Below are 27,213 nucleotides of genomic sequence, written 5' to 3'. Positions count from 1 at the left end.
TAGTGCAATTATAAATACCCCTTTATTAACCATAGGCTGTTAAACAGAAACGGTAGAACGTGATGACGTCAGTGATATGCAAATGGACGTATGACGTATTCCCCCCCACCCTCATCAGGGGGCCCCGTCAGCGATCCCTGCAGGGGGGCCTCCGCATTTTGCGCTACGCCACTGCTTTAATGCTTTTGTATTGCTTCTCTCCGGATTGGATGAATGTGATTGAAGGTTGGTTGTGCTTTTATATCTTTACCATTGCCTTTGTGCTTGATTGGTTCTGCCTGCTATCAAATCTTGATCAGTTTTTGCAAGTAGAGCAGGTTTAATCTGAAGATGAGCACACACGTGTGGGAAAATATACCGCGCGCCGCCTAGTGTCAAAAGAAAGCAATTAGTATATTTATTTTCACTTTAGGCGGCACGGTGGCTTAGTGGTTAAGTTGGTTTAAGTTGACATTTCTTTGTGGAGTTTGCATGTTCTCCCCGTGTTGGCGTGGGTTTCCCCCACAGTCCAAACACATGCTTTATAGGGGAATTGAACTAAATTGGCCATAGTGTGTGTGTGTGTGTGTGTGTGTGTGTGTGTGTGTGTGTGTGTGTGTGTGTGTGTATGTGTGTGTACGTGTTTTTGTGACATATATCAGGACACAAATCTGTATAATGACATGGGTATGACACAGGTATTACAAAAAGGAGGTGAAATATGAGGACATTGGTGACGTCCTCATTTCTCAAAATGCTTATAAATCCCACAGGATGAGTTTAATCAGAGAGTAAAGCTGCACACAGTCTCCTGTGATGGTTGGGTTTAGGGGTGGGGTGAGGGCAATATAATATACGGTTTGGACAGTATAAAATGAATGGAAGCCTATGTAATGTCCCAACTTTTCACAAGAACAAATATGTGTGTGTGTGAATAAGTGTGTATGGGTGTTTCCTAGTGTAACGGAGGCCAGCTAATAAGTGCTGTGCAGGTAAACCTCACTCCTCTGACCTCTAAAGGTGCTCTAGCAACAAACGCTACAGGTCACGGTCTTTAGCCTCCTTGTTAGAGCAACCGTCTTTCATGCGGAAGGTCTTCGGTTCGATACCAACTCGGAGCAGGTTGGGTGGTGTTGGACCGACGGGGTTACACTAGTACTGGGTTGCAGCTGGAAGGGCATCCACTGTGTAAAGCATATGCTGGAATATTTGGCGGTTCATTCCTCTGTGGCAATCCCTGATGAATAAAGGGACTAAGCCAAAGAAAAACTAATGAATAATGCACTCTATTGGGTTATTGATACCCAAATTTGGGTTATGTGGATTATTTCATTTTCATTTTAATTTAAATGAAAAATTAACAAAATGTTATGTTTGTCCATATTTGACCCAACACTAGTTTATGACAACCCAGCAGTTTTTAAAGTGTATTTTTTATATATATTATTTATAAATATATATATATTTAGACAAGAAAGATATATTTATCTCCGATACAAATAATATCTAAAAATAAAGATGATATCTGAAAAGTTTATGTGTTTCATATTTGTATTTAATTATTCATTCATTCATTTTCTTTTCAGCTTATTCCCTTTTTTAATCTGGGCTCGCCACAGCGGAATGAACTACCAATTTTTCCAGCCAACTTATGTTTTTTTCGCAGTGGATGCCCTTCTAGCTGCAACCCATTTCTGGGAAACACCCATACAGTCTTGCATTCCCACTCATACACTACAGCCAATTTACTTAAATTCCCCTATAGCGCATTTGTTTGGACTGTGGGGGAAACCAGAGCACCCAGAGGAAACCCATGCCAAGACAGGGAGAACATGCAAACTCCACACAGAAATGCCAAATGACCCAGAAAGGATTCAAACCAGCGACCTTCTTGATGTGTGGCGACAGTGCTACCTAGCACCACTGTGCAGCCCTTTAAATATGCATGCACATGTAAATACAAACCTTTATTTTGGATGCAATTAATCACAATTAGTGGTATGAAAGCACTGTGAGTAATATAAAAAATGTTTGTTTTAAAAATATATTAAATAATACACGTGCATAGTAATACTAATGGCATTAATACAAATAATATTATGCATTAATAATACATAATAATACAGCTAGTGTTTACAGAAACAGGTATCAAGATTGTTAGTATACCAGCGATTGCACTTCCAGCAGCAACTCCGCTTCTCATGCATAATTCAGTGAGTTCAAGGGTCAGAGTTGTGCTTTGAGATTTATTTTTTTTGTTGTTGTTCAAACTCGAGTCTCGAGATGGAGCGCGGTCATGTGACTGGAGGAGCGCCCATGATTGTGAACAGGTTGCAGCAGCCGCAGGTTAAAGGGTCAAAGCGATACAATGAGCAAAGACAAGGACAGAGCCCAGGGTCAGAGGTCAAAAGAAAGGTCAGTACTCTCAAACCAATGTGCTAGAATGATATTTAGGCATATTTACTTAGCTAATTTTACTTCATCTGCACAGATGTCAAATGTTTTGAGTTGTTCTAATGCCTTTGGTCATTGATATTTTTATTTGCTCTTATGAATTACATTTTTTACAAGGTGCTGCAAAAGAGTGCTTGAGAGTCAGTGAAAATGTTTGGAGAAAATGCATAAAAATGTGAAGTGATAAAATAAGCTCTAATAAATAATGTAAACATCTAAATTAAATAATGTAAATAATAACATTTTAAAACATTTAAACATTGTTTATTATGATAAATAAACATTAGCACACACAAAACACTGGGTTGTTGTAATATTTTTCAGTTTAATTTAAATTCAACCTTTTTATCCAACAGTCATATTTGACCCAACAAAATTCAACAACAACCCAGCATTTTAAGAGTGTATGTAGTTAAACAATGAATTCATACATGTAATAACCATACAACATTAAATACAAAAATGTGATACAAATAAATTTACACAAAATGAACACAAAAACTATAGTAATATAAACAAATTAATCTGTTGTGGTGATTCTATAGTTGCTATGGTAACACAACAACCATACTAATATAAACAAATTAATCTGTTCCTATTCTATAGTTGCCATAGTAACACAACAATTATACTAATATAAACAATAATCTGCTGTGGTGATTCTATAGTTGCTATGGTAACACAACAATTATAACATAAACAAATTAATCTGCTGTGGTGATTCTATAGTTGCCATGGTAACAAAAGCTATAAAATAAACAATTTAATTAGTTGTGGTGATTCTATAGTTGCTGTGGTAACACAACAACTATACTAATATAAACAAATTAATCTGTTGAGGTAATTCTATAGTTGCTATGGTAACACAACACCTATAACATAAAATCATCTGTTGTGGTGATTCTAGTTGCTATGGTAAAACAACAACTATAGTAATATAAACAAATTAATCTGTTGCGATTCTATAGTTGCCTTGGTAACAACAATTAAACTAATATAAACAATAATCTGCTGTGGTGACTATAGTTGCCATGGTAACACAACAACTTTAATATAAACAAATTAATCTGTTGCGATTCTGTAGTTGCCATGGTAACAACAATTAAACTAATATAAATAATAATCTGCTGTGGTGACTATAGTTGCCATGGTAACACAACAACTTTAATATAAACAAATTAATCTGTTGCGATTCTGTAGTTGCCATTGTAACAACATTCATTCATTCATTTTCTTGTCGGCTTAGTCCCTTTACTAATCTGGGGTCGCCACAGCAGAATGAACCGCCAACTTATCCAGCAAGTTTTTACGCAGCGGATGCCCTTCCAGCCGCAACCCATCTCCAGGAAACATCCACACACACACACACACACACTCATACACTACGGACAATTTAGCCAACCCAATTCACCTGCACCACATGTCTTTGGACTGTGGGGGAAACCGGAGCACCCGGAGGAAACCCACACGAAGGCAGGGAGAACATGCAAACTCCACACAGAAACGCCAACTGAGCCGAGGTTCGAACCAGCGATTCAGCAACCTTCTTGCTGTGAGGCAACAGCACTACCTACTGCGCCACCGCCTCGCCTTCATTGTAACAATTATATTAATTTAAACAGTAATCTGTTGTGGTGATTCTATAGTTGCCATGGTAACACAACTATAATATAAACACATTAATCTGTTGTGGTGATTCTATAGTTGCTATGGTAACACAACAATTATACTAATATAAACAATAATCTGCTGTGGTGATTCTATAGTTGCCATGGTAACACAACAACTATAATATAAACAAATTAATCTGTCATGCTGATTCTATAGTTGTTACGTTAACACAACACCTATAACTAGGGCCAGATGGAATCTGCGGACATTTTTTGCTATTTCTGCGGAGAATTTTGGTAAAAATCGGCAGATTTCTGCGGAATTATTTTGGGAGTATCCAGCGAGTATCATAACTAAAACCTTAATATATGAAATAAAAAGTAATAAATTACTGAATACAAACTGAATAAATTCAGATTTACACATTTACTCAAGTAAATAAACAGAATTCATGATGTTCTAAAAATCGGCAGAAATCTGCGGAATTCTGCGCGCGCAGATTCCGTGTGGGCCTACCTATAGCATAAAATAATCTGTTGTGGAGATTCTATAGTTGCCATGGTAACACAACAAATATAGTAATATAAAAAACGACCCAATACTGTAGTTTTCTACAACTATAGAGTATATTATACTACAATACATTGATCAGTTTACTATATTTCATACTACAGTATGCTGGAGCAGTCATTAACAAAGAGTTGCAAAATACTGTACAATAAAATACACTCTAGTATGCTAGGGCGATGCAGTGGCGCAGTAGGTAGTGCTGTCGCCTCATAGCAAGAATGTCGCTGGGTTGCTGGTTCGAGCCTTGGCTGGGTCAGTTGCGTGGAGTTTGCATGTTCTCCCTGCGTTCGCGTGGGTTTTCTCCAGGTGCTCTGGTTTCCTTCACAGTCCAAAGTCATGCGCTACAGGTGAATTGGGTAGGCTAAATTGTCCGTAGTGTGTGAATGAGTATGTGTGGACATCTCTCAGAGACGGGTTGTGGCTGGAAGTGCATCTCACTGTGTAAAAACATGCTGGATAAGTTGGCGGTTCATTCCGCTGTGGTGACACCTGATTAATAAAGGGACTAAGCCACAGTCCAAAACGAATGAATATAGTATGCTATACACTACACTATGAATTACTATAGTGTTTTTCTGTCATGTGGCTAACCTCAGGTGTTTAAATCACACCCGTGCTGGCACTTAATGCAACAAAAGGGTCTAAGCAGCTCAGGGCCAGCGGGCAGGGTCAAAGGTCATCACATTTCACATGCTGATGTGTGACCTGCGTGACCTCTGGAAGGACGGAGCTATTTTTTTTGTGAGCCGAATGCATGCAGCTGGATCTCTGAAAGGTTTTCCAGCACACCTGGATGACATCGGGCTCTCCGGGGGCCTCTTTAGGGGTCTCGCTCTGCATGTCACATTCCCAGATGGGGCTCGTTTGTTTCTGATAGTCCAGACAGACTGAGAAATATTGATCAGATAGGTCTAGTTCATTGATTCAGTAACTGTTTGTAATGGTTACTCAGTGAGACTTGTGGGAAAATAAACCACTTGCTTCCTTCCTAAAGGGACAGTTCACGCAAAAATAAAAATAGTGTGAGTAGTCTAAAACGGCTGCCAGGTTTTAACATTAAATATATTCTTTTATGATGGGGAAATTGTCATTTTTGGGTGAACTGTTCCTTTAAGCACAATTAAAGTTGATATTTGTTAATAGAGTCAATATTTGTTTATGGAGAAAAAAATGTTTACATAAAAGTAAAAAAACAATATATATTTTCAGTAAACTCATTAAATAAATGAATAAAATTAATAAAATATATAAAATTAATAAATAATAAAAAATAATGAAATATGTTAAATAAAATAATTGAATAGGAAAATAAAAATAAATAAATAAATATATAAAAAAATAAAAAAATAAAATAATAAATAAAAAAATAATAAAATAAATAAATAAAATATGTTAAAAAAAATAAATAAATAATGAAATAAATAAACAAACAAATAAATAAAAAATAAAAATATATATTTATAAAATAATAATGCAATAAATAAAATATGTAAAATAAAATAAATAAATAATACAATAAGAAGAAAAAATAAATAATAATATAAATAAAAAATAATAAATAGATAAAATATGTAAAATAAAATAAAAATAAATTAAAAATAAAATAATAAAATAAAAAAACGACTGAATAAAATGAATAAGTAATAAAATATGATAAAAATATGTAAAATAAATAAATAATAAAATTAATAAAACATATAAAATAAATAAATTGTAAAAAATATGTAAAATAAAATAAACAAATAATAAAATGAATAAATAATAAAATAAATAAAATATGTGAAATAGGTGACGCAGTGGCGCAGTAGGTAGTGCTGTCGCCTCACAGCAAGAAGGTTCGAGCCTCGGCTGGGTCAGTTGGCGTTTCTGTGAGTTTGCATGTTCTCCCAGCGTTCACGTAGGTTTCCACTGGGTGCTCCGGTTTCCCCCACCACAGTCTAAAAACATGCGCTTTAGGGGAATTAGGTAGGCTAAATTGTCCTTAGTGTATGAGTGTGAATGAGTGTGTGGATGTTTCCCAGAGATGGGTTGCGGCTGGAAGGGCATCCTCTGCGTAAAAGATATGCTGGATAAGTTGGCGGTTCATTCCGCTGTGGCGACCCTGGAATAATAAAGGGACTAAGCCAAAAAGAAAATGAAGGAATAAATAAATATTTAAAATAAACAAATAATTAAATATATAAATAAAAAATATATCAAATAAATAAATAATAAAATAAATAAACAAAATAAAATAAATAAATAAATAATTAAATATAAAAATTCAAACATAAATCAAATATGTAAAATACAACAATTTTTAAAATAAAATAAATAAATATGTAAAATAAAAAATTATTAATTAATAAAAATGAAATAAAATGTGTAAAATATAAACAAGTAATATAGGATAAAAATATGTAAAATAAATAAATAATAAAATATATAAAATAAAAAATAATAATATAAATGAACAAATTATATCAATAATAAAATAAATAAATATTAAAATAAAATAAATGAATATAATAAACAAATAAAATATTTAAAATAAAACAAATGAATATTAAAATAAATAAATTAAAATAAATAAATAATAATACATAATGAATTAAATTTAAAAACAATTAAATAAATAAAATAATAAGATATAATTAAATAAATAAATAAAATTAAGCAGTGTTAATAAAAAATAAAACGCTATTTAATTTAAATCTACCCATGTTTGGATTATTTATAGACAAGCTGAAGCACTGGATTTTCCCCATATTTTAGCAAAATTTGGTTGAAAATAAATCACATAAAATGCAGGTTTAGAATGACTTTTAATAGCTGAAATGAAGAGTGCAATTAGCAGGCAATTAGCTCCTGTTCTCCCTTTAGTTGAGGAATTGTGGAGGATCTGTCAGCAGAATATGTGATCGAGACGAGATGAGATTACACAGAACAGGTCTGTAGGGTTTACCACTCTGTCAGCAGCCGCTCCTTCAGGTTTACTGTGTGTGTGTGTGTGTGTGTGTGTGTGTGTGTGTGTGTGTGTGTCAGGGGTCACCGGAGCCTCTGCTGACCTGCTGAACAGATGGAAGCTTTCAGTTTCCCAGGCTGTCAGGAGCCCAGAGCAAGTGTGGGAAACAGAGGAGTCTTCACATTACATCATGCCTCTTCAACACACACACACACACACACACACACACACACACACACACACACAGACACACAGACACACAGACACACACACACACTCACACACACACTCACACACTCAAAAACAACTTGTACACACTCACATCACACAACTGCGCGCACACACACACACACACACACAATTACACATACACATACACACACATTCAATAACAATTTGACAACACTCACATCACACATGCGCACACACACACACACATGCAAGCACACACACACAAGCCCATACAGAACCACTTATGCTTAAAAATGAGTTACACACACTCACATCACACACACACACATGGGAATGCACACTCACATGTGCACAGACACACGCACACAAAATCATACACATACACTCACACAAACTAACATGCACACACACACACATGCAGACACCACACACAGCCATGCACAAAACTGCACACACACACCCACACTGTCATGCACACTCACACAGACATGCGCACATATATGCACACATGCGCACATACACATATATGCACACATGCACACACACACACACACACACACACACACTCACACACACACAAGCTCACACATCCACACACACACATACATAAATACTCAAAACCACTCGCATGCACATAAACAGGGACATACACACAAACGAGCATGCACACACACACACAGAAGCTCACACATCCGCACACACACATACATAAATACTCAAAATCACTCACATGCACAATGCACACACACACACACACACACACAGACACACAATCATACACACACTCACACACACTAACATGCGCACACACATACTCAAAAACACACTCGCATGCACATAAACAGGGACACACAAACCAGCATGCAAACACACATACACACACACACACACACACACACACACACACACACACAACAGTATAATATAATCTATATATAATATAATATAAGCATCTCTCATCATTAAAGAGACAACAGCATAATGAAAGTGGAACTCGCCGTATCCACGAGGGTTTTGGAGGTTTCATTTGAATACCGAACGTGACCTTTGACCTCTGCCGGTGACCTCTGACCCTAAGAGAGCAGACCTGTCCCGCTGTTGAGGGCCAGATTGATAAGATCATTCAGCCAAATACAGAAAACTGGATCTGTCATCTCCATCATGGCCGTGGCTTCAGTGTGACGGGACTCGCCTGAATGAAGCTCTGTGTGGAGCTGTAAACACTGACTGATGATGAATCGAGGATGAAATGAAATCAGTTACTCGTGGAAGTCGTTTCAGAGTCTTTATGCTGAGGGAAATTAATAAGGTGTTGTGTTTTGTTTTTTTAGCAATTAAAAAAAAGTAACAATTCTTTTTTTAATGAAATGAAGTAAAGAACTTTGATAAGACAACTGTAAACTGAGTTTTATTACTTTTAATTTATTATATTTTTTATTATTAATTTATTTATTTTATTGTAATTAAAAATTGTATTTAATTCATTAAAATATATATTCTGTTTTAATTTAGTTGTTTTTTACATTTAAATGTTATTAATTAAATCAAATATTATTTAATTTTATTGTAATTTAATTAAAATTTTATATGATTTTTTTACTTTGTTTTTATTTGAACACAAACAAATATTCTGTTTTCAATTTCATTTAGAAAACTTTAAACTGACTTTTATTACGTTTAATTTATCATATTTAATTATATTTAATAATTAATTATATTTTTTCATTTTATTGAAATTTAATTAAATTTAATCATTTTTAATTTTAATTCTTTGTTTTTATTTATTTTATATTTTATTGTAATAAAAAATTATTTGATTGATTTTTAACTTAATTGTTTTTATTTCAATAAAATTATATATTCTGTTTTATTTCAATTATTTTTGTATTTATTTCCCAGAGATGGGTTGCAGCTGGAAGGGCATCCGCGGCGTAAAACATGTGCTGAATAAGTTGGCGGTTCATTCCACCGTGGATTAATAAAGGGACTAAGCCGAAAAGAAAACAAATACATTTTTGTATTTACTTATCTTAAATTAAATTCTAATTATTTATTTTAATGTAATTTTATTTATTATTCTTAAATGATTGTTTCATTTATTTATTTTATTTTAATTCAATAAAATGTCATTGTTTTTCATTAGAATTCGATTTTAATTTTATTTATGATTTTTAACATTTGTTTTATTGTAATTTAATTTAAATTTTATTTGAATGTTTTTTAACTTCAATTTTTTTAATTCAATAAAAAATATTTTCTGTTTTAATTTAATTTAAATATTTTTGCATTTAATTAAATTAAATTAAGTATTTTTTTTTATTGTAATTTTATTTTATTGTTTTTAAGTAATTAATTATTTTATTTTTTTGTAATTAAATTCAATATGATTGTTTTTTATTTTATTTAATGTATTTTAACTTTAATTATTTTTTATTTCATTGTTTAACTTTATTTTTTCTTTATTTTAACTAATTAATTATTTAATTCATTTCTTTGCTTGTGCGTAACGCACATGATTATTCTATGACTGCATCTGCCAGAAGCCGGCCATAGAATCTGGATGCAGCCTTTATAATGCAAGCTAGCTCTCAGAGATGCAATGTCAGACACAATGCACTCAGTAGAGCTAGTGACTTAACTGTTCGTGGTAGGGTTAGGAAAGTGCATTAAAAAGCATTGGCTGCACCTCAGATTGCATCTGCACCGAGTCTGCCGCCAGACCCCTCTCTATTAATCTATCGATGATCTCAGACTTCAGTCTTTTCAATCAGTATTAGAATTTATGCCTAACAATCAATCAAATACTCACAGAAGTACTATGATAACAAGCTATAGTTCAGATATAAACACTGATATAATAAAGTTTAAATCAGCATTAAAAAGCATCTTTAGTAATGCGTTTGCGTTGTAAAGGCAATAGGTGGCGACAAATAACCATCAAAATGTGTGCCATTGAATAATTCCTCAAAAATGAATAATCTAGTGAGGTAATAAAACACTTATAAATTAAGACTGAAAAGTAAATATAAAGATTGGTTGCATTTGTTTACAAGATTATAATGTTAGAATCATACATAATGTGCTCTGTAGTAGTGCAGGCAGATCCACCATGCTGCAGCTTTCTAGTCAGACTGACAGAGTTTGTGCTGTAAAATCTAAAGAAATTAAATGTAATTCAATCTCCAGAACAATTCATCATGCTTGTTTTGCATTTGTGCAACAGATATGTGCTGTGATTAGAAATAAAGTAACAAAAAAGGCTTGCAGGTTAACTCAGATACCCAAATACACGAATTCATTATAAGATGATTAAAGTCTTACTGGACAGTAACGGTGAGTTTGGTCAACGCTGGAGCTGAAACATTCAGCGTCTCTCAGTTCTGGAATAGAGCAATGCTGCCCTCTGCTGTTTATACTGAGGATGTGACAAATAACAACTGTTCACCCCAAAAACAGTGCTATTTTCTCGCATTTAAGATTCATTCGTTCATTTTAAAGGCTTAGTCCCTTTATTCATCAGGAAAGCGGAATGAAATGTACATATGTACGACAGTGGATGCCCGTCCAGCTTCAACACACATACACTCCCACATCCAGACACACTCAAACACTACAACTAATTTAATTCTAATTAAACATTCATTCATTCATTTTCTTTGCAGCTTAGTCCCGTTATTAATCTGAGGTTGACACAGCGGAATGAACCGCCAACTTGCATTCATTAATTCATTTTCTTTTCAGCTTAGTCCAGTTATTAATCTGAGGTTGCCACAGCGGAATGAACCACCAACTTGCATTCATTCATTCATTCATTCATTTATTCATCCATCTATTCATTTTCTTTTCAGCTTTGCCCAGTTATTAATCTGAGGTTGTCTCAGCGGAATAAACCGCCAACTTACATTCATTCATTTATTCATTTTCTTTTCAGCTTAGTCCCGTTATTAATCTGAGGTTGCCACAGTGGAATGAACCGGCAACTTTCTTTCATTCATTCATTTTTTTCAGCTTAGTCTAGTTATTAATCTGAGGTTGTCACAGCGGAATGAACTGCCAACATTCATTAATTAATTAATTCATTTTATTTTCAGCTTAGTCTAGTTATTAATCTGAGGTTGCCACAGCGGAATGAACCACCAACTTTCATTCATTCATTCATTCATTCATTCATTTTCTTTTCAACTTAGTCCCATTATTAATCTGAGGTTGCCACAGCGGAATGAACCGCCAACTTGCATTCATTCATTCATTCATTCATTTTCTTTTCCGCTTAGTTAGAGGTTGCCTCAGCATAATGGACCGCCAACTTATAAAGCATATGTTTAACACAGCGGGTTTCCTTCTAGCTGCATCCCATCCCTGGGAAACATCCACACACACTTATTCACACACACTCATACACCACTGATAATTTCATTCATTCATTTTCTTTTTGGCTTAGTCCCTTTATTAATCTGGGGTCACCACAGCGGAATGAACCGCCAATTTATCTAGCACATGTTTCACGCAGCGGATGCCCTTCCACCTGCAACCCATCGCTGGGAAACATCCATACACACCCATTCACACTCATACACTATGGAAAATTTAGCCTACCCAATTCACTTATACCACACGTGTTTGAACTGTGGACAGGGAGAACTCCACACAGAAGTGCCAACTGAGCCAGCCAGGACAATCCAGTTAATATAACTTCTTCCTTTCTGCTTCTACCACATACATTTTTATTCGTCTCTTACTTTTTAATTTTACATGTCATCCCTTCTTATCTTCATTAATGAACAGTTTCACAAGTGTTTTGTGTTTATTTACTGTTGTGAATTCCATTATGGGATGTTGATCTCTGCCCTGTCGATTTTTGATGTTGAAAATTCAACTCTCCAGTTTAACAAAGTGAGTTTTATTGACATTTTAGTAGCTTGAAATAATGATATCATGAATAAGAAATAATATCTAAATAGTAAAACAGAAAATGGCAGTTTATTTAAGGTATTTGTAGCGCAATATATACAACACCAACATTAAAAATGTTAATAAAAGTCACTTTTTTTTTACTTTTTAAGGTTAAATGCTGTTGTAAGAAAGATCAAGATCCCATAACGCAACTTAAAAGCATAAATAACTATGAGTAAATAAAAACATGAATCACAAAATACGGAAAATTGCTGATTAAGAATATTTCACACTGTATGTTATTGTATGCAATAACCACAATTAACAGGCAGGTGGCAGTGAAGAGACAGGAAGAACATATGAACTCTAAACTTCACTGAGACAATATGACCATCACTTAGTGGATAAAGTAGGCAGAAAAAAATATATCAGAAAGCCTGATATCATGCATGAAATGGCTCAGTGGTTAGCACTGTGGCCTCACAGCAAGAAGGTCGCTGGTTCAAGTCCGGGTAGGTTCAGTTGGTATGTGGAGTGCCAACTGTGTGTTGGGTCATGTAGAGTTTGCATATTCTCCGCGTGTTTCCCCCACAGTCCAAACACATGCGCTATAGGGGAACTGATGAACTAAACTGACTAGCGTATGAGTTGGGTGTATGGGTGTTTCCCAGAACTGGGTTGCAGCTGAAAGGGTATCCCCTGTGTAAAACATATGCTGGATAAGTTGTGATAAAGTTGCGACCTGTGATGAATAAAGAGACTAAGCCGAGGGGAAATGAATGAATGTGTTTGGTTACTGTAGTTTAAGTAGCCTACAATTTGCTATGTATGTTATCACATATGCAATAACCACATTTAACAGGCAGGTGGCAGTGAAGAGACACCGGGGGAAAAATATGCTCTGCAAAACCCTGAAACAAAAACTGAACTTTAAATTGCAACCAAGCCTTTCAGGATAAAGTAAGCAGACAAAAATACATTAGGAAGCCTGATTTCATGCATGTGATTACATTTCATTTACTCAAGAATTATTTCGACACGGTGGCTCAGTGGTTAGCACTGTGACCTCGCAGTAAGAAGGTCGCTGGTTCGAGTCCTGGCTGGGTCAGTTGGCATGTATAGTGCCAACTGTGTGTTTGGTCAGTTGACATGTGGAGTTTGCATGTTCTCCCCGTGTTGGCGTGGGTTTTCTCCGGGTGCTCAGGTTTCCCCATAGTCCAAACACATGCGCTATAGGGGAATTATATATATATATATATATATATATATATATATATGTGTGTGTGTGTGTGTGTAAAACTCTTAAAATGGGTGATCCTGTGTGTATGTCAGTTTATGTCTGTGTGTGCTTGTGTAAGTGTAATACTAATATATAATACAATTTTTTATCATCACCCATTCAGAGTTTTGCTTTTGTTTACGAATGCTCCAGCATACTTAAATACAGTAAACTGATAAACTGCATTTTATTTGTATAAATGTTTTTTGTTATTTTATTTTATTTATTTAATTTTCTGTTCTGTTATTACTATTAATGTATTTAATGATCTATTTTTGTATTGTTAAAATTATGAATGCACTAAAATATGTATTTTTTGTATTATTATTAATATTAATCTATTATCTATTTTTGGCATTGTTATTATTACTGTATTTAACTGTATATTTTTGTGTTATTATTATTATTAATGTATTAAAATGTATATATATTTTTGAGTTTTATTATTATTATTTTAATGCTTTTAATGATCTATTTTTTGCATTGTTATTATTATGAATGTATTTAATTGTCTATTTCTGTATTATTCTTATTATTATAAATGTATATATTTTTATATTGTTATTAATATTCATCTATTAAATTGTATATTATGTATTGGTTTTATTATGAATGTATTTAATGATCTATATTTTGCATTGTTAATATTATTAATGTATTTACTGATCCATTTTTTGCATTGGTATTATTATTAATGTATTGAATTATATATTTATGTAATGTTATTATTATTATCAATCTATTTAATGATTTTGTTTCAGTTTTTTGTATTATTATTATTAACGTACTAAAATCTCTATTTTTTATTATTTTTCATAGCATTCATTTATTAATTACTTATTTTTGTTAATGTTATTATTAATGTATTTAACTATTTAATTTTGTATTGTTATTATCATTATTGTATTAAAATATATATTTTTGTATTATTATTTTTAATGTATTTAATTATCTATTTTTGTATTGTTAATAATATTAATCTGTTATCTATTTTTGGTATTGTGATTATTATTACTGTATTTATCTATTTATTTTTTGTATTTTTATTATTATTATTAATGTATTTAATGATTTTATATTTTTATACAAAAATAAAAAATCAATAAATACATTAATAATAATAATACAAATACAAAAAATAGATAAATACAGTTATTATTTTTAATGTATTTAATTATCTATTTTGTTTTGTTTTTAATATTATTATTATTATTAATTAATTAATTTATTTATTGATCTATTTTTTGCGTTAGTATTAATATTAATTTATTTAATTATCATTATCTATTTTTGTATTGTTATTATGATTAATGTTTTTAATTATAAATGTTTTCTATTATTATTATTATTATTATTGTATTTAATTATCAATGTTTTCTATTATTATTATTATTATTATTATTAATGTATTTAATTATCTAGTTTTTTGTATTGTTATTATTAGCAATATCAATGTAGATTGTGAATGTAAATCGATTGTTATCCCAGTCTTTTTGTGTAATTTTCAAAGTTATTAATGCCGTTCTGTTATTGTTCAAGGATTGACAGTACAAAAGTAAAATAAGATTGATAGACCTCTGAGAGGCGGAAGAAGAGTCCAGCAGCAGCCGCAGAAGTCTTATCGATTGCGCATGCGCAGTCTGCTTGTTTTTCCACCAAACGAGGTATTAAAGCAGAGTCAGAAGCAGAACTCAAGAGAGAGACCGCTGCATCTTCCCATGCAGTTCCAGCACAACTCAATGAACAGCAGGCAACTATAGCAAATAACCTGCCTGCAGCCTTTCTGCACGGCAAAACAACCCTCACAGATGAGTAAAACAGCCGGGGTTTTTATTCTGAATTATCTTACAGCTGAGTAAGATCTCCATCATGGTGCTCGGGAAGGTGAAAAACTTCTTTGTCAGCTACGACTGTCTCAATGACAGCAACGTCCCGGTGTTTGCCAGTGGGGACTTTGTCTCAGGTCGGGTGATTGTTGAAGTCACCGGAGAAATTCGCGTTAGATCGTTAAACATCCACGCAAAGGGACTGGCGAAAGTTCGCTGGACGGAATCGCGCAGTGCTGGATCTAACACGGCATATACACGGCATTTCACCGAAGAAGTGGAGTATTTAAACCACAGAGATGTGCTTATATTACATGACAGAGGTAAGGAGTGTTTATTATTAATAAGTAGTCATAATATGTATGTATTAATGTGTGTGGGACTGCAGTGACAGATGTGTGCTCCTATTGTTTATATGTTATCTCTTGTAATTGTCAATGTATATACCTATTAGTGTTTGTATATATGTATATACCTCTCATTGGTGAAATGAGAAACTGTAACATTTATTAATATGTTGATAGCCAATAATAGTTGCTGATTTACAATAATAGTTAGTCCAATATTTCATTTGAAACCTTAAGTACGTGAAGAAAAACACAAATGCTAAATGAGATTTTAAATTAATTGTTTAAAGTAGCTTAATCTGAATTTACTATCGTTTTATACGCGTTTGTTTGTTATAAAACACCAACCTATATACTGCATACCCTCCTGTCCAAAACTACCGTTTAACTTTAAACATTTTCCCTCGATGTCTGCTGTACACGGTTACCGTGTTTACTCTTGTTTTGTATTCATATCGTTGCGTTCGTGTTTGGTTTTAAGCGTTATAGTTTCTTTCATAGATGATTCTAGTAAGTTTGTAGTCTTTGTTCGAAGCGGTTTAAACCTGTTCAGAAACTGGTGTAGAGGGGGGTTGTGCTGACCGAGCCTCTGCTCGCGGATTGGCGGAGCGCAATCCTGTCTCTTCTCTGATTGGTGGAAGTGCTCGTGTGCCCCCGGTGATATCATATCTTTGCAGAAGTGTCAAGACTGCAACAACTTATCCGCAGCATATCAAGACTGATTAAAAGTTGGCAAACATGACATTTTTAAGCTGTCGCGTTACTTTAATTAATCGTATTTACTTAAATACACATTATAATCAAGCAATGGATTGTTGGAATGATTTATTTTAACTTATTTAGTGAAATCATATTGTGTTTTGGTTTTCTCCTGTCAAACTGAATTGAATGTACACACTGTGTAACAGCTATCACGTTAAAATATGTATTTTCTGTAATCAAGTATGTGTCTGTAATAAAATAAGTTTAATTGCATTTCATCTTTGTCTGTATTTCTTTAAGCGTGTCTTTGATTTTCTTCTTTACACCTCTACCCAAAGCTTAAACCACGCTGCAATACACATGTGGCTTCCTTATGGGGGCGTATTCAATAGGAAAAGACATTTCGGCTCAGCCAATCAGCAGCCGCCTAGTAATATATGCATGGGGAAATCCGGCTGAGAGCGGCTGCTCGCGCCGGTTCAGTCCGGTCCTCTCTAGCTGCTGGCTGCCTTCAGTGACACACAGACAGACTCAGTTATTTACAGCAGGCTGTGGAAATGCTGAGGTGGCGATAAAATAAAGGACAGAGATGTTACATATGCTTGTTCTTAAAAATGTGAATGAAAACATGTTTATGAATGTTATTTGGGACCAGAGTTATAAACAACAGTCTTGTTGGTGGAGGAGAACTAACAGAATGTGACAAAAATTACACGCACACAATGTTGGATTGTTGTAACTGGGTCAAATATGGTTTGTTAAGTTAAAAATGTAATTTGCATACACTCAAAACTGAATTATTTATTTTTTTTTGCTATTTGATCAAACCACTTCTTTAAAATGAGCTGAAACAATACAATTCTTGAGTTTTTTTTTTGTGACAACTTAATTGTTTTATGTTCAACCCACTTAAATTAGTAAAAACTAATAAGTTAATTGCTTTATATTGTCCCAACACAAGTTGATTTTGTGGAACCCAGAATTTTTTACAGTGTATAAATACAAAAACCAAACATTAACCAAAGATTGGGTTGTTTTTAAATTAAATTTAACTTTAAATTAAATTCCTATACTACTATTGAATTTATTTTTAGTTATGAATTGCATTATTCAAAATTAATAGTTATCTAATAATATGTATACTTCATTGAAGCTACAGTTAAAATCTAACGTTTGTGTTAGACTGATATTAATGACTAAATCCTACCTTAAATCTTAAATCTCATTGTATTTTACAATATAAATACAGTGCGGCAAGAAAAAGGAAATACTAACTTATTGATTATACTTGTATATATGCTTAAATATAGACACTTTTCTGTACAGTCCTTGATTGCTGAGGCCAAAAATTCATATCATATTTAATCATGATGATGTTTAAAGTTATTTCACTTGGAAAATGGACTGACACAGTTTCAATTTACAATAACTCATATGTTAAGCTGTTTTAAAACTCATTTACATTGTAAAAGTGCTATAGAAATAAAGATTTGAATTGAATTGGTTGTGTTTTGAAACAAGGGAAATAATGACACTGTGGGGTGTTTGTCTTGTGTTTAGGAGTCTTTTAGGTATTTTGTAAAGGTATGATATATTGGTATACCAAATTTTATTCTTTTTTTCTTGTAGATGACGACTGCTGCGATGAAGCCTTCACCGTTCTTCACTCAGGCCGCCATGAGTTTCCCTTCAGCCTTGAACTGCCCCAGACGTAAGTAACGCTGCTGTCTGAATATACACATATATAATGTATAATGACTGAAACGCTTACATTATTTTTTCATGGCTCCTTTCAGGCCTTTGGCGACGTCTTTTGAAGGCAAACATGGCAGCGTTAGGTACTGGGTGAAGGCAGAGCTTCACAGGCAATGGCTTCTGCCCATGAAGACCAAGAAAGAGTTCACCGTCTTCGAGCACATTGACATCAACACACCATTGTTACTGGTAAGACAGAAACATTTTAATGCCTAATCGTGTTTTAGTGTAAAACTAAACATTTGCGCAAACCGTGGCGTGATATTTAGAGGCTCAAATTAATTCAGAGGCCTTCAACGGTTCTCACGTTATCACAGTTTATTAATTTAGGTTAAAATAACATGGTTATACAAAATGACAAATACCATAGTGTAATACTGTAGTGAAGTAGTTCAGTTAATCTGTTGTGGTGATTCTATAGTTGCTATGGTAACACAACGACTGTAGTAACATAAACAAATCCACCTGTTGCTTTGATTCTATAGTTGCTATGGTAGCACAACGACTATAGTAATATAAACAAAGGAATCTGCTGTGGTGATTCTATAGTTGCTATGGCAACAACGACTGCAGCAATATATAAAAATTGATCTGTTGCTTTGATTCTATAGTTTCTATGGTAACACAACAACTTTAGTATTATAAACAAATTAATCTGCTGTGGTGATTCTATTGTTGCTATAATATAAACAAATTGATCTGTTGATTTGATTCTATAGTTGCTATGTTAACGCAACAAGTATAGTTATATAAATGAATGAATCTGCTGTGGTGATTCGATAGTTGCTATGGTAACTCAACGAACTAGTATATATAAACAAATCAATCTTTTGCTTTGATTCTATAGTTGCTATGGCAACACAACAACTAACGTAATATAAATAAATTAATCTGTGGGGATTCTATAGTTGCTATGGTAACACAACGACTATAATAATATAAACAAATCAATCTTTTGCTTTGATTCTATAGTAGCTATGGTAACACAGCAAATATAGTAATATAAACAAATAAAGTAAAAATTGGATGTATTATAGTATGATACATCACAGTTTACTGTAGTAAAACTACAGTTCTGAATGCCATAATATACACTTAATTATAGTATAGTGATTATTTACATTGAATCACTAAAGTATTTTTCATATTGGTCTTAATTATGTCAGATAAACTTGATAAAATTTGATGTTTAATAGAACCGATAATGATGAGCTGTTTAATTTAAGCACACACTTGGATATATATGTATATGTGTTTATATATTAGTGCTGATTATATAATCACATACAAAATAAAAGCTAATATTTACAAACTAAATATTAGTGTGCACTGTGTATATTTTTGTGTATACAAATATATGCATGAATGTACTGTATAAGATATTTGGTTATATTGATATACGTAATACAAATTATATATATTTATGCTGTATATGTGTAAATGTATGTCTTTTGTATATTTTTGTGTAGTATGTGTAATAAAAGCTGGTGTCTAAATTATTCCCTGCCTCCTCCACAGTCTCCCCAAGCTGGCACAAAGGATAAAACTCTTTGCTGCTGGTTTTGCACCTCAGGACCCGTATCACTAAGTGCCAAAATCGAGAGGAAGGGCTACACTCCAGGTAAGATGATGAAGACAGCTTATCTTTAAAAGCATTTTTAATTTGTGACACTTGTTCAGATTGAGTGAACATGCTTGGCTTTGTTTGCAGGAGAGACCATCCAGATCTTCGCTGAGATTGAAAACTGCTCTTCCCGCGTGGTCGTGCCAAAAGCAGCTCTTTACCAAACCCAGACCTTCTTCGCCAAAGGGAAGGTCAAGGAGATCAAGCAGCTCATCGCTAACCTGCGCGGAGATCCTCTCCATTCGGGAAAAACTGAGACGTGGGATGGAAAAATGCTGAAGATCCCACCAATATCACCATCTATTCTGGACTGCAGCATCATCCATGTGGAGTATTCACTCATGGTGAGTCTACAAGGTTATACTCGGGTCAGGCCTGCACGATACTGGGTTTACTAATGCAACAGTATTATTTTTAGAGATATAAGATTTGCGTTGGGAAATGCTATTTTTATTGGTTATTTTTTAATTTTTATTTAATGACCATAGTAAAATAAACAAGTGGTAGATTTTATTCAGGCTTAAAAAACATTTTATCAGGATGCTAACATTTAGACGTTTTTATGACTGCTACGAGTGTGATATTGCGTTTATACAACATTTCAACTATATATATATATATATATATATATATATATATATATATATATTTATTTTTTTTATTTTTTATATATATATATATATATATATATATATATATATATATATATATATATATATATATATATATATATATATATATATATATATATATATTTTTTTTTTTTATTTTATTTATTTTTATATATATATATATATATATATATATATATATATATATATATATATATATATATATATATATATATATATTTATATATATATGTAACGGAGGCCAGCTAGTTGGTGCTGTGCAGGTAAACCTCACTCCTGAAGGCCATGGTCTTTAGCCTCTTTGTTAGAGGTCTTTAGCCTCTTTGTTATATATATATTAAATACACTCAAACCTTTTGTCAAAACAAACTTTTATTTCGGATATGATCAATCTTTGCCCAGCACTAGTTAAAGTACTATAAATTGAGGATGTTCCGAAATGAAAGTTCTGAGCTGAAGACGGAAATTCTAAATGCACTTGGTTAAAAACCGTAACCAAAAAAGCTTTGTGGCAATTATTTGTTATTGTATTGAATAACATAAAGTAATTTTGTAAGAATTTTTAAATTGAACTGACCTAAATTATACTAATATCAAAAAAGCCAGTTGAATAACCACATTTTATTGACAGTGAACGAGTTTTTCGGCTCATAATCTTGGCTATTTTTTTTTGTCTTTCAGCTAAAAAAATACCAAATGTAGTGCATTCCTACTGTTTTTATTAAATTTTTTTTAAAGTAATGATAATACTAAAATAAACATAATCAATATGTTTCTGATTTAATTAAATCTAATTAGGCAAAAAAACTATATCAAGGTGCAAACATTTAGTCTTCAAAATACTATGAATGACAGCAAACCTTCAACTATTCTGTCTCTTGATTGGCTGTCATTATTTTCGTAACTCATTTTGACTCCTGCCATTAGTGTTCATTTATGGGCCTTTCTAGTGAAAAGCAGAACAGCACCTACCGGGGAGGCGGGGCTAAAGATAGATATCCTAAATATCTGATTGATTAAATTTGGATCAGTAACCTATGCATGAATAAGAAATGTAATTTATTGCACCTCTATGTGAAATAGATATTGCATATATTATTATCAAGCTACCGATACTGTTTCGATATATTGTGCAGCTCTAATTTCCTTCACTGATCCATGATGTCTACAATGCAGCTAACCTCTCATGTCTCATCAGGTGTATGTGGACATCCCTCGAGCTGTAAACCTGACCCTAAACCTGCCGCTGGTCATCGGCACCATTCCTCTGCACTCTTTCGGCAGCAGAACATCATCCGTCAGCAGTCAGTGCAGCATGGCTATGAGCTGGTTGGGATTGCCTGAAAGACCCGAAGGTACGGCACTAATCGTTTTTGAAAACTCTACACAACACGTTCTGTAAACAGTAAGCTTTTAATGGTTTGTTTCTGCTCTAATATTGGCTTTCTTCTCAATTTTTCCAGCTCCACCAAGTTACTCTGAAATCATCACTGACGAGGAGCGACAATGCAGCTCTGATCTCCCAGCGGTTAGAGATGAGATTGAAGGACCACTGTATGCTTACATTCACGAGTTTCGCTTCCAGCCTCCTCCTCTGTATTCTGAGGTGCGTTGAGTTTCTAGACCTCATAATTCATATTAAGAATGCACTAACATGAAATTTTGGCAGATACTGATAGCTCTTTAGATTTGGCCGATAACCGATATATTAGCCGATATATTAGCTGATATATTAACCGATATATTAGCTGATAAATATCTATCTATCTAATCTAATCTATCTAATATATCTATCTATCTAAATATATAAAATACTTATTAAAAAACTCTTAATTTGCCAAGTAACAAATATATTAGCCGATAAATATTTAAAATTTTCTGCATGACTTTTTAGATTTGGCCGATGACCGATATATTAGCCGATACAAATAAATATGAATTTTTCTGCATGGCTCTTTAGATTTGTAAGATGACCAATATATTTGCTGATGAATATAATTTTTTTTTCTTTTTTCTGCATGTCTCTTTAGATTTGGATATAATAATAACAACCGAATAACAGATAACTCTGTATTCTGAGGTCCGTTGAGTTTCTAGACCTCATACTCTATATTAAAGTTGCACCAACATGGAATTTTGGCAGATACTGATAACTCTTTAGATTTGGCCGATAACCGATTATATTAACCGATATATTAGCTGATAAATAACTATCTATCTATCTATCTATCTATCTATCTATCTATCTATCTATCTATCTATCTATCTATCTATATAAAATACTTATTAAAAAACTCTTAAAATTTGCCAAGTAACAAATATATTAGCCGATAAATATAAATATTTAAAATTTTCTGCATGACTCTTTAGATTTGGCCGATGACCGATATATTATCCGATACATATAAATATGAATTTTTCTGCATGGCTCTTTAGATTTGTAAGATGACCAATATATTTGCTGATAAATATAATTTTTTTTTTCTTTTTTCTGCATGTCTCTTTAGATTTAGATATAATAATAACAACAACCGAATAACAGATAACTCTGTATTCTGAGGTGCGTTGAGTTTCTAGACCTCATACTTTATATTAAGGATGCACCAACATGGAATTTTGGCAGATACTGATAACTCTTTAGATTAGGCCGATAACCGATATATTAGCTGATAAATATACACACACACACATACACACACACACACATACACACACAATTATATATATATCATTTTCTGCATGACTCTTTAAATTTGTCCGGAAACCAATATATTAGCCTAAAAACATAAATATTTATAATTTTTTGCCTGATTCTGCATGACTCTTTAAATTTGCCAAGTAACAAACATATTAGCCCATAAATATAAATATTTAAAATTTTCTGCATGACTCTTTAGATTTGACCGATGACCGATATATTAGCCGATACATATAAATATTAATAATTTTTCTGCATGGCTCTTTAGATTTGTAAGATGACCAATATATTTGCTGATGAATATCATTTTTTTAAATTCATTTTTCTGCATGTCTCTTTAGATATGGATATAATAATAACAACTGAATAACCGATATATTAGCCAATAACTGTAAATCATTTAAATTTTTCTGCATGACCCTATAGATTTGGCAGATAATCGATATATTAACCGGTAACTATAAATATTAAGAATTGTTCTGCATATTTGCAAAATTAAAAGGCAAACAAAAGTGAACAACCGATTTTTTTTTTTTAAAACCAATTCTTTTCTATGGCCACTTAACCAAAATCTTAACCGAACTTAACCAAAATCAAAATATTTGACAAATAATTTTTTAAAGTACCAGTAAACAAGCATGTGAAGTGGTTCAACCAGCGAAAATAATACATAATTTATGTAGATATCAGCCTAATTTTATTGTTTTCAGTGATAATGATAACTAGACCCAGACACAATCTGCTGTAACTTTTGGGTGTTTTTGTGCAGAATGATTTTGGGAGTGTACTCAAACCTTAAAACATTGAATAAAAACTTTAAACTTTTTACCTTTTATTTAAGGTTTGCAGTGCAAATCCAATTAGATCCAATTGTTTGATAAACAAATAATCTCTCATATAATATGTCAACTAAAAGGCAACTTTTACAACTATATTGTAAACAAATCATATAAACATTTGCATATTAGTTAAAACAATTCCTGAAATTTAAATATAAAAACTGAATAAATATACATTTACACAAGTAGATTAATATATTCAACGATAAGCTAAAAAACCTGCGTGCTCAGATTCCATGTGGGCCTAACAAAAACATTAAAAATAGCAATTATCAGCCGATATATCGGCCGATGTCCACCGATATATCAGGCATTTACAGTTAATGATGGGCTAAAAAGATCTGCACATTCAGATTCCATGTAAGCCTAACAATAACTTTAAAAATAGCATTTATCGGCCAGTATCTGTGTATAACCAAACATATCTGGCATTCATCATAGTTTATTGCTAACCCATTTAAATTCCTATATCATTAAACATTTTTATTTTTCCCTGATAGGTTGATCCCCATCCTGATTATGTGTGCGGATCGATGGACAGACGACCAGACAATTGTCCATCCCGCTGAAGGAGTGACCACGCCTGACCAGCGCAGTCAGGGATCAAAAATCTCCACAAACCTCCACCCGAGGTTTGTTCTTCCTCCATGAGGAGATGCGAGCTGCCATTCTGATAACACAGATGGAAACACTCCCAATCTGGGTCGAGTCAAAAAAGCTGCTGAAGATCTTGATTGACCCTTCCCTCTCCATCGCCGGTGATCAGGGCGTGCAGACAGGAATAGTCGGAGTAAAACTGTGCCCTTGACACTGAGATGCGTTAAAGAGAACACGGTCCAAATGCAAGAGTAAATTTGGATGTGATTTAATGGTACCAAGAGCAACAAATAACCCCCGTGCATCCTGCATCCACTCCAGCAGAACATTTTGTCAGTTGTTTTCATTTTGTCAATTGTTTCTTGCAAGAGAAGTGGCTTTACCACATTGATTTTTCTCAAAACGTACTTGAGCATGTTGAAAAATGTGGACATGGCAAGATTATTGGTGGGATTTTTGACACGCCGTGTTGCCTTTTTGCTTGAAAGAAACTGCGAAAGCATCAAAAACGGCACTTGGTACCAATTCAAGTGGCGAAAGAAGAGAGACCATTAACTGAGGACGCTCATCGAGATGCAAGACATTCCTGAATCAGTCCTCCAGCTCTCGCTGTTACAAAAATATGCAGAAAGCTGCACTCCAGGACTCTTGGTTGAGCCAACTAGACTCGCAATGTCTTTGACCTAATGGCTTTTGATCTGTTTTTGTTTGACGACAACAAGCACTTTTCACCGATTGCATTCAAAGTGTTGGAAGCTTGGCTAATATGTCTGACGTTTACGTGTGATTTAGATATGTTTGTTTACATAAACACACTGTTAACAAACTAGAATCACTAGCTACGCTTCTGAATGAATAAAACCATCATTGTGGCCTTGATGCAAATCCATGTTTGTGTTTTCAGAGTTTAAGGCTGAATTTGTGCGCTCTGCTGATATTTGCCTATTGTAAAAAGGGACTTTTTGTGAACTGTATGCATCTTTGTATTGATGTTTGTGCTTGATTCACTGATGAAAGTTGTCACTTTTGTTTTAAGATACTCTGAGAACATTCTCAAACGTGCACTTCCAGGGAAATAAATAACCCTCACAGAGACTAGATATATATCATGCATACTGCATACCGGAAGCAACGCTGCTCTTCAGACAGGCAGAGCTATTAAAAATGGCTTCCTTTTTTCCATTTCAGGGCTTGATGGGTGTGAATTTTAACATGAGAATGGTGCAATATCCACTGTGTTTTCAGTGTGTTTCCACATAGTTTTGTATTCTTGGCTTGTTTCTAACTTTTGTACCATTTTGTAAGTCATCTATGTTGTCTCACAGCAAAAAAAATGAACATTTTGTCTGTTTTTGCTCCAACATGTTTAAATAAACATGCCATTTGATACAATTAAACAGCAGTTTTGCGTTCCTTGCTTCAAAATCATTCATTTTTATACAAAAAGACGAAGACACATTTGGCAAACAGTGTTTCTGCATGTTCAGACAAACCATCATGATTACTTATATATTATCATCCCACTTGCTTAACGCTAAAATACAAAAAACCCAGACATGGTGGTTACATCATGTGCTGTAGCGTGTCTAGAGTTGTGACCTGAAGGTGTAAATGTAAAACATGTTGGTTGAATATCCTCAGGCAAAATCTTTAAGCAGTTTATTTTGCAGACTTGTGCAAGTTGTCACTTGCCCCTACATGAAAAATAGGCCTACTAATACTATAGTACTCATCCATTCATTTTCTTTTCGGCTTAGTCCCTTTATTAATCTGGGGTCACCACAGCAGAATGAACTGCCAACTTATCCAGCATGTTTTACATAGCGGATGACCTTCCAGTTGCAACCCATCACTGGGAAACATCTATACACACTCATTCCCTCACATACACTATGGTAAATTTTAGCATACCTAATTCACCTATACTGCATGTCTTTGGACACCAACATGGAGAGAACATGCAAACTCAACACAGAAATGCCAACCGACCCAGCCAAGGCTTGAACCAGCGCCTAGAACAGAGCTACCCAGTGCTCCACCGCATCGCCCACCAACTATAGTCATTTATAGTAAATATTAGAGTGTTTTAACCATATGACACTGTGGCTCAGTGGTTAGCACTGTCACCTCACAGCAAGAAGGTCACTGGTTCGAGTCCCGGCTGGGTCAGTTGGTGTTTCTGTGTGGAGTTTGCATGTTCTTGTTTGCGTTGGTTCATTCCGCTGTGGCGACCCCTGATGAATAAATGGACTAAGCTGAAGGAAAATCGAA

General features: G+C 33.6%; 1 protein-coding gene across 1 annotated transcript; it reads left to right on the top strand.

The window, feature by feature from the left end:
* Positions 1–15,641: 15,641 nt before the first annotated feature.
* Positions 15,642–26,339, top strand: arrdc3b (arrestin domain containing 3b). Its single transcript, NM_001004605.1, is given in 8 exon segments — positions 15,642–16,071; positions 18,427–18,508; positions 18,594–18,741; positions 20,071–20,173; positions 20,264–20,520; positions 22,007–22,163; positions 22,272–22,414; positions 24,846–26,339. Coding segments are annotated over 8 exon segments (1,239 nt in total). The 5' UTR covers positions 15,642–15,791; the 3' UTR covers positions 24,915–26,339.
* The last annotated feature ends 874 nt before the right edge of the window (positions 26,340–27,213 follow it).

The sequence above is a fragment of the Danio rerio genome, chromosome 10 (assembly GCF_052040795.2).
Source record: "Danio rerio strain M-AB ecotype USA chromosome 10, GRCz13ab, whole genome shotgun sequence".
Classification (NCBI taxonomy): Eukaryota; Metazoa; Chordata; class Actinopteri; order Cypriniformes; family Danionidae; genus Danio; species Danio rerio.
The sequence above is the reverse complement of the archived record's forward strand: the minus strand, read 5'-3'. Positions and strand labels throughout refer to the sequence as shown.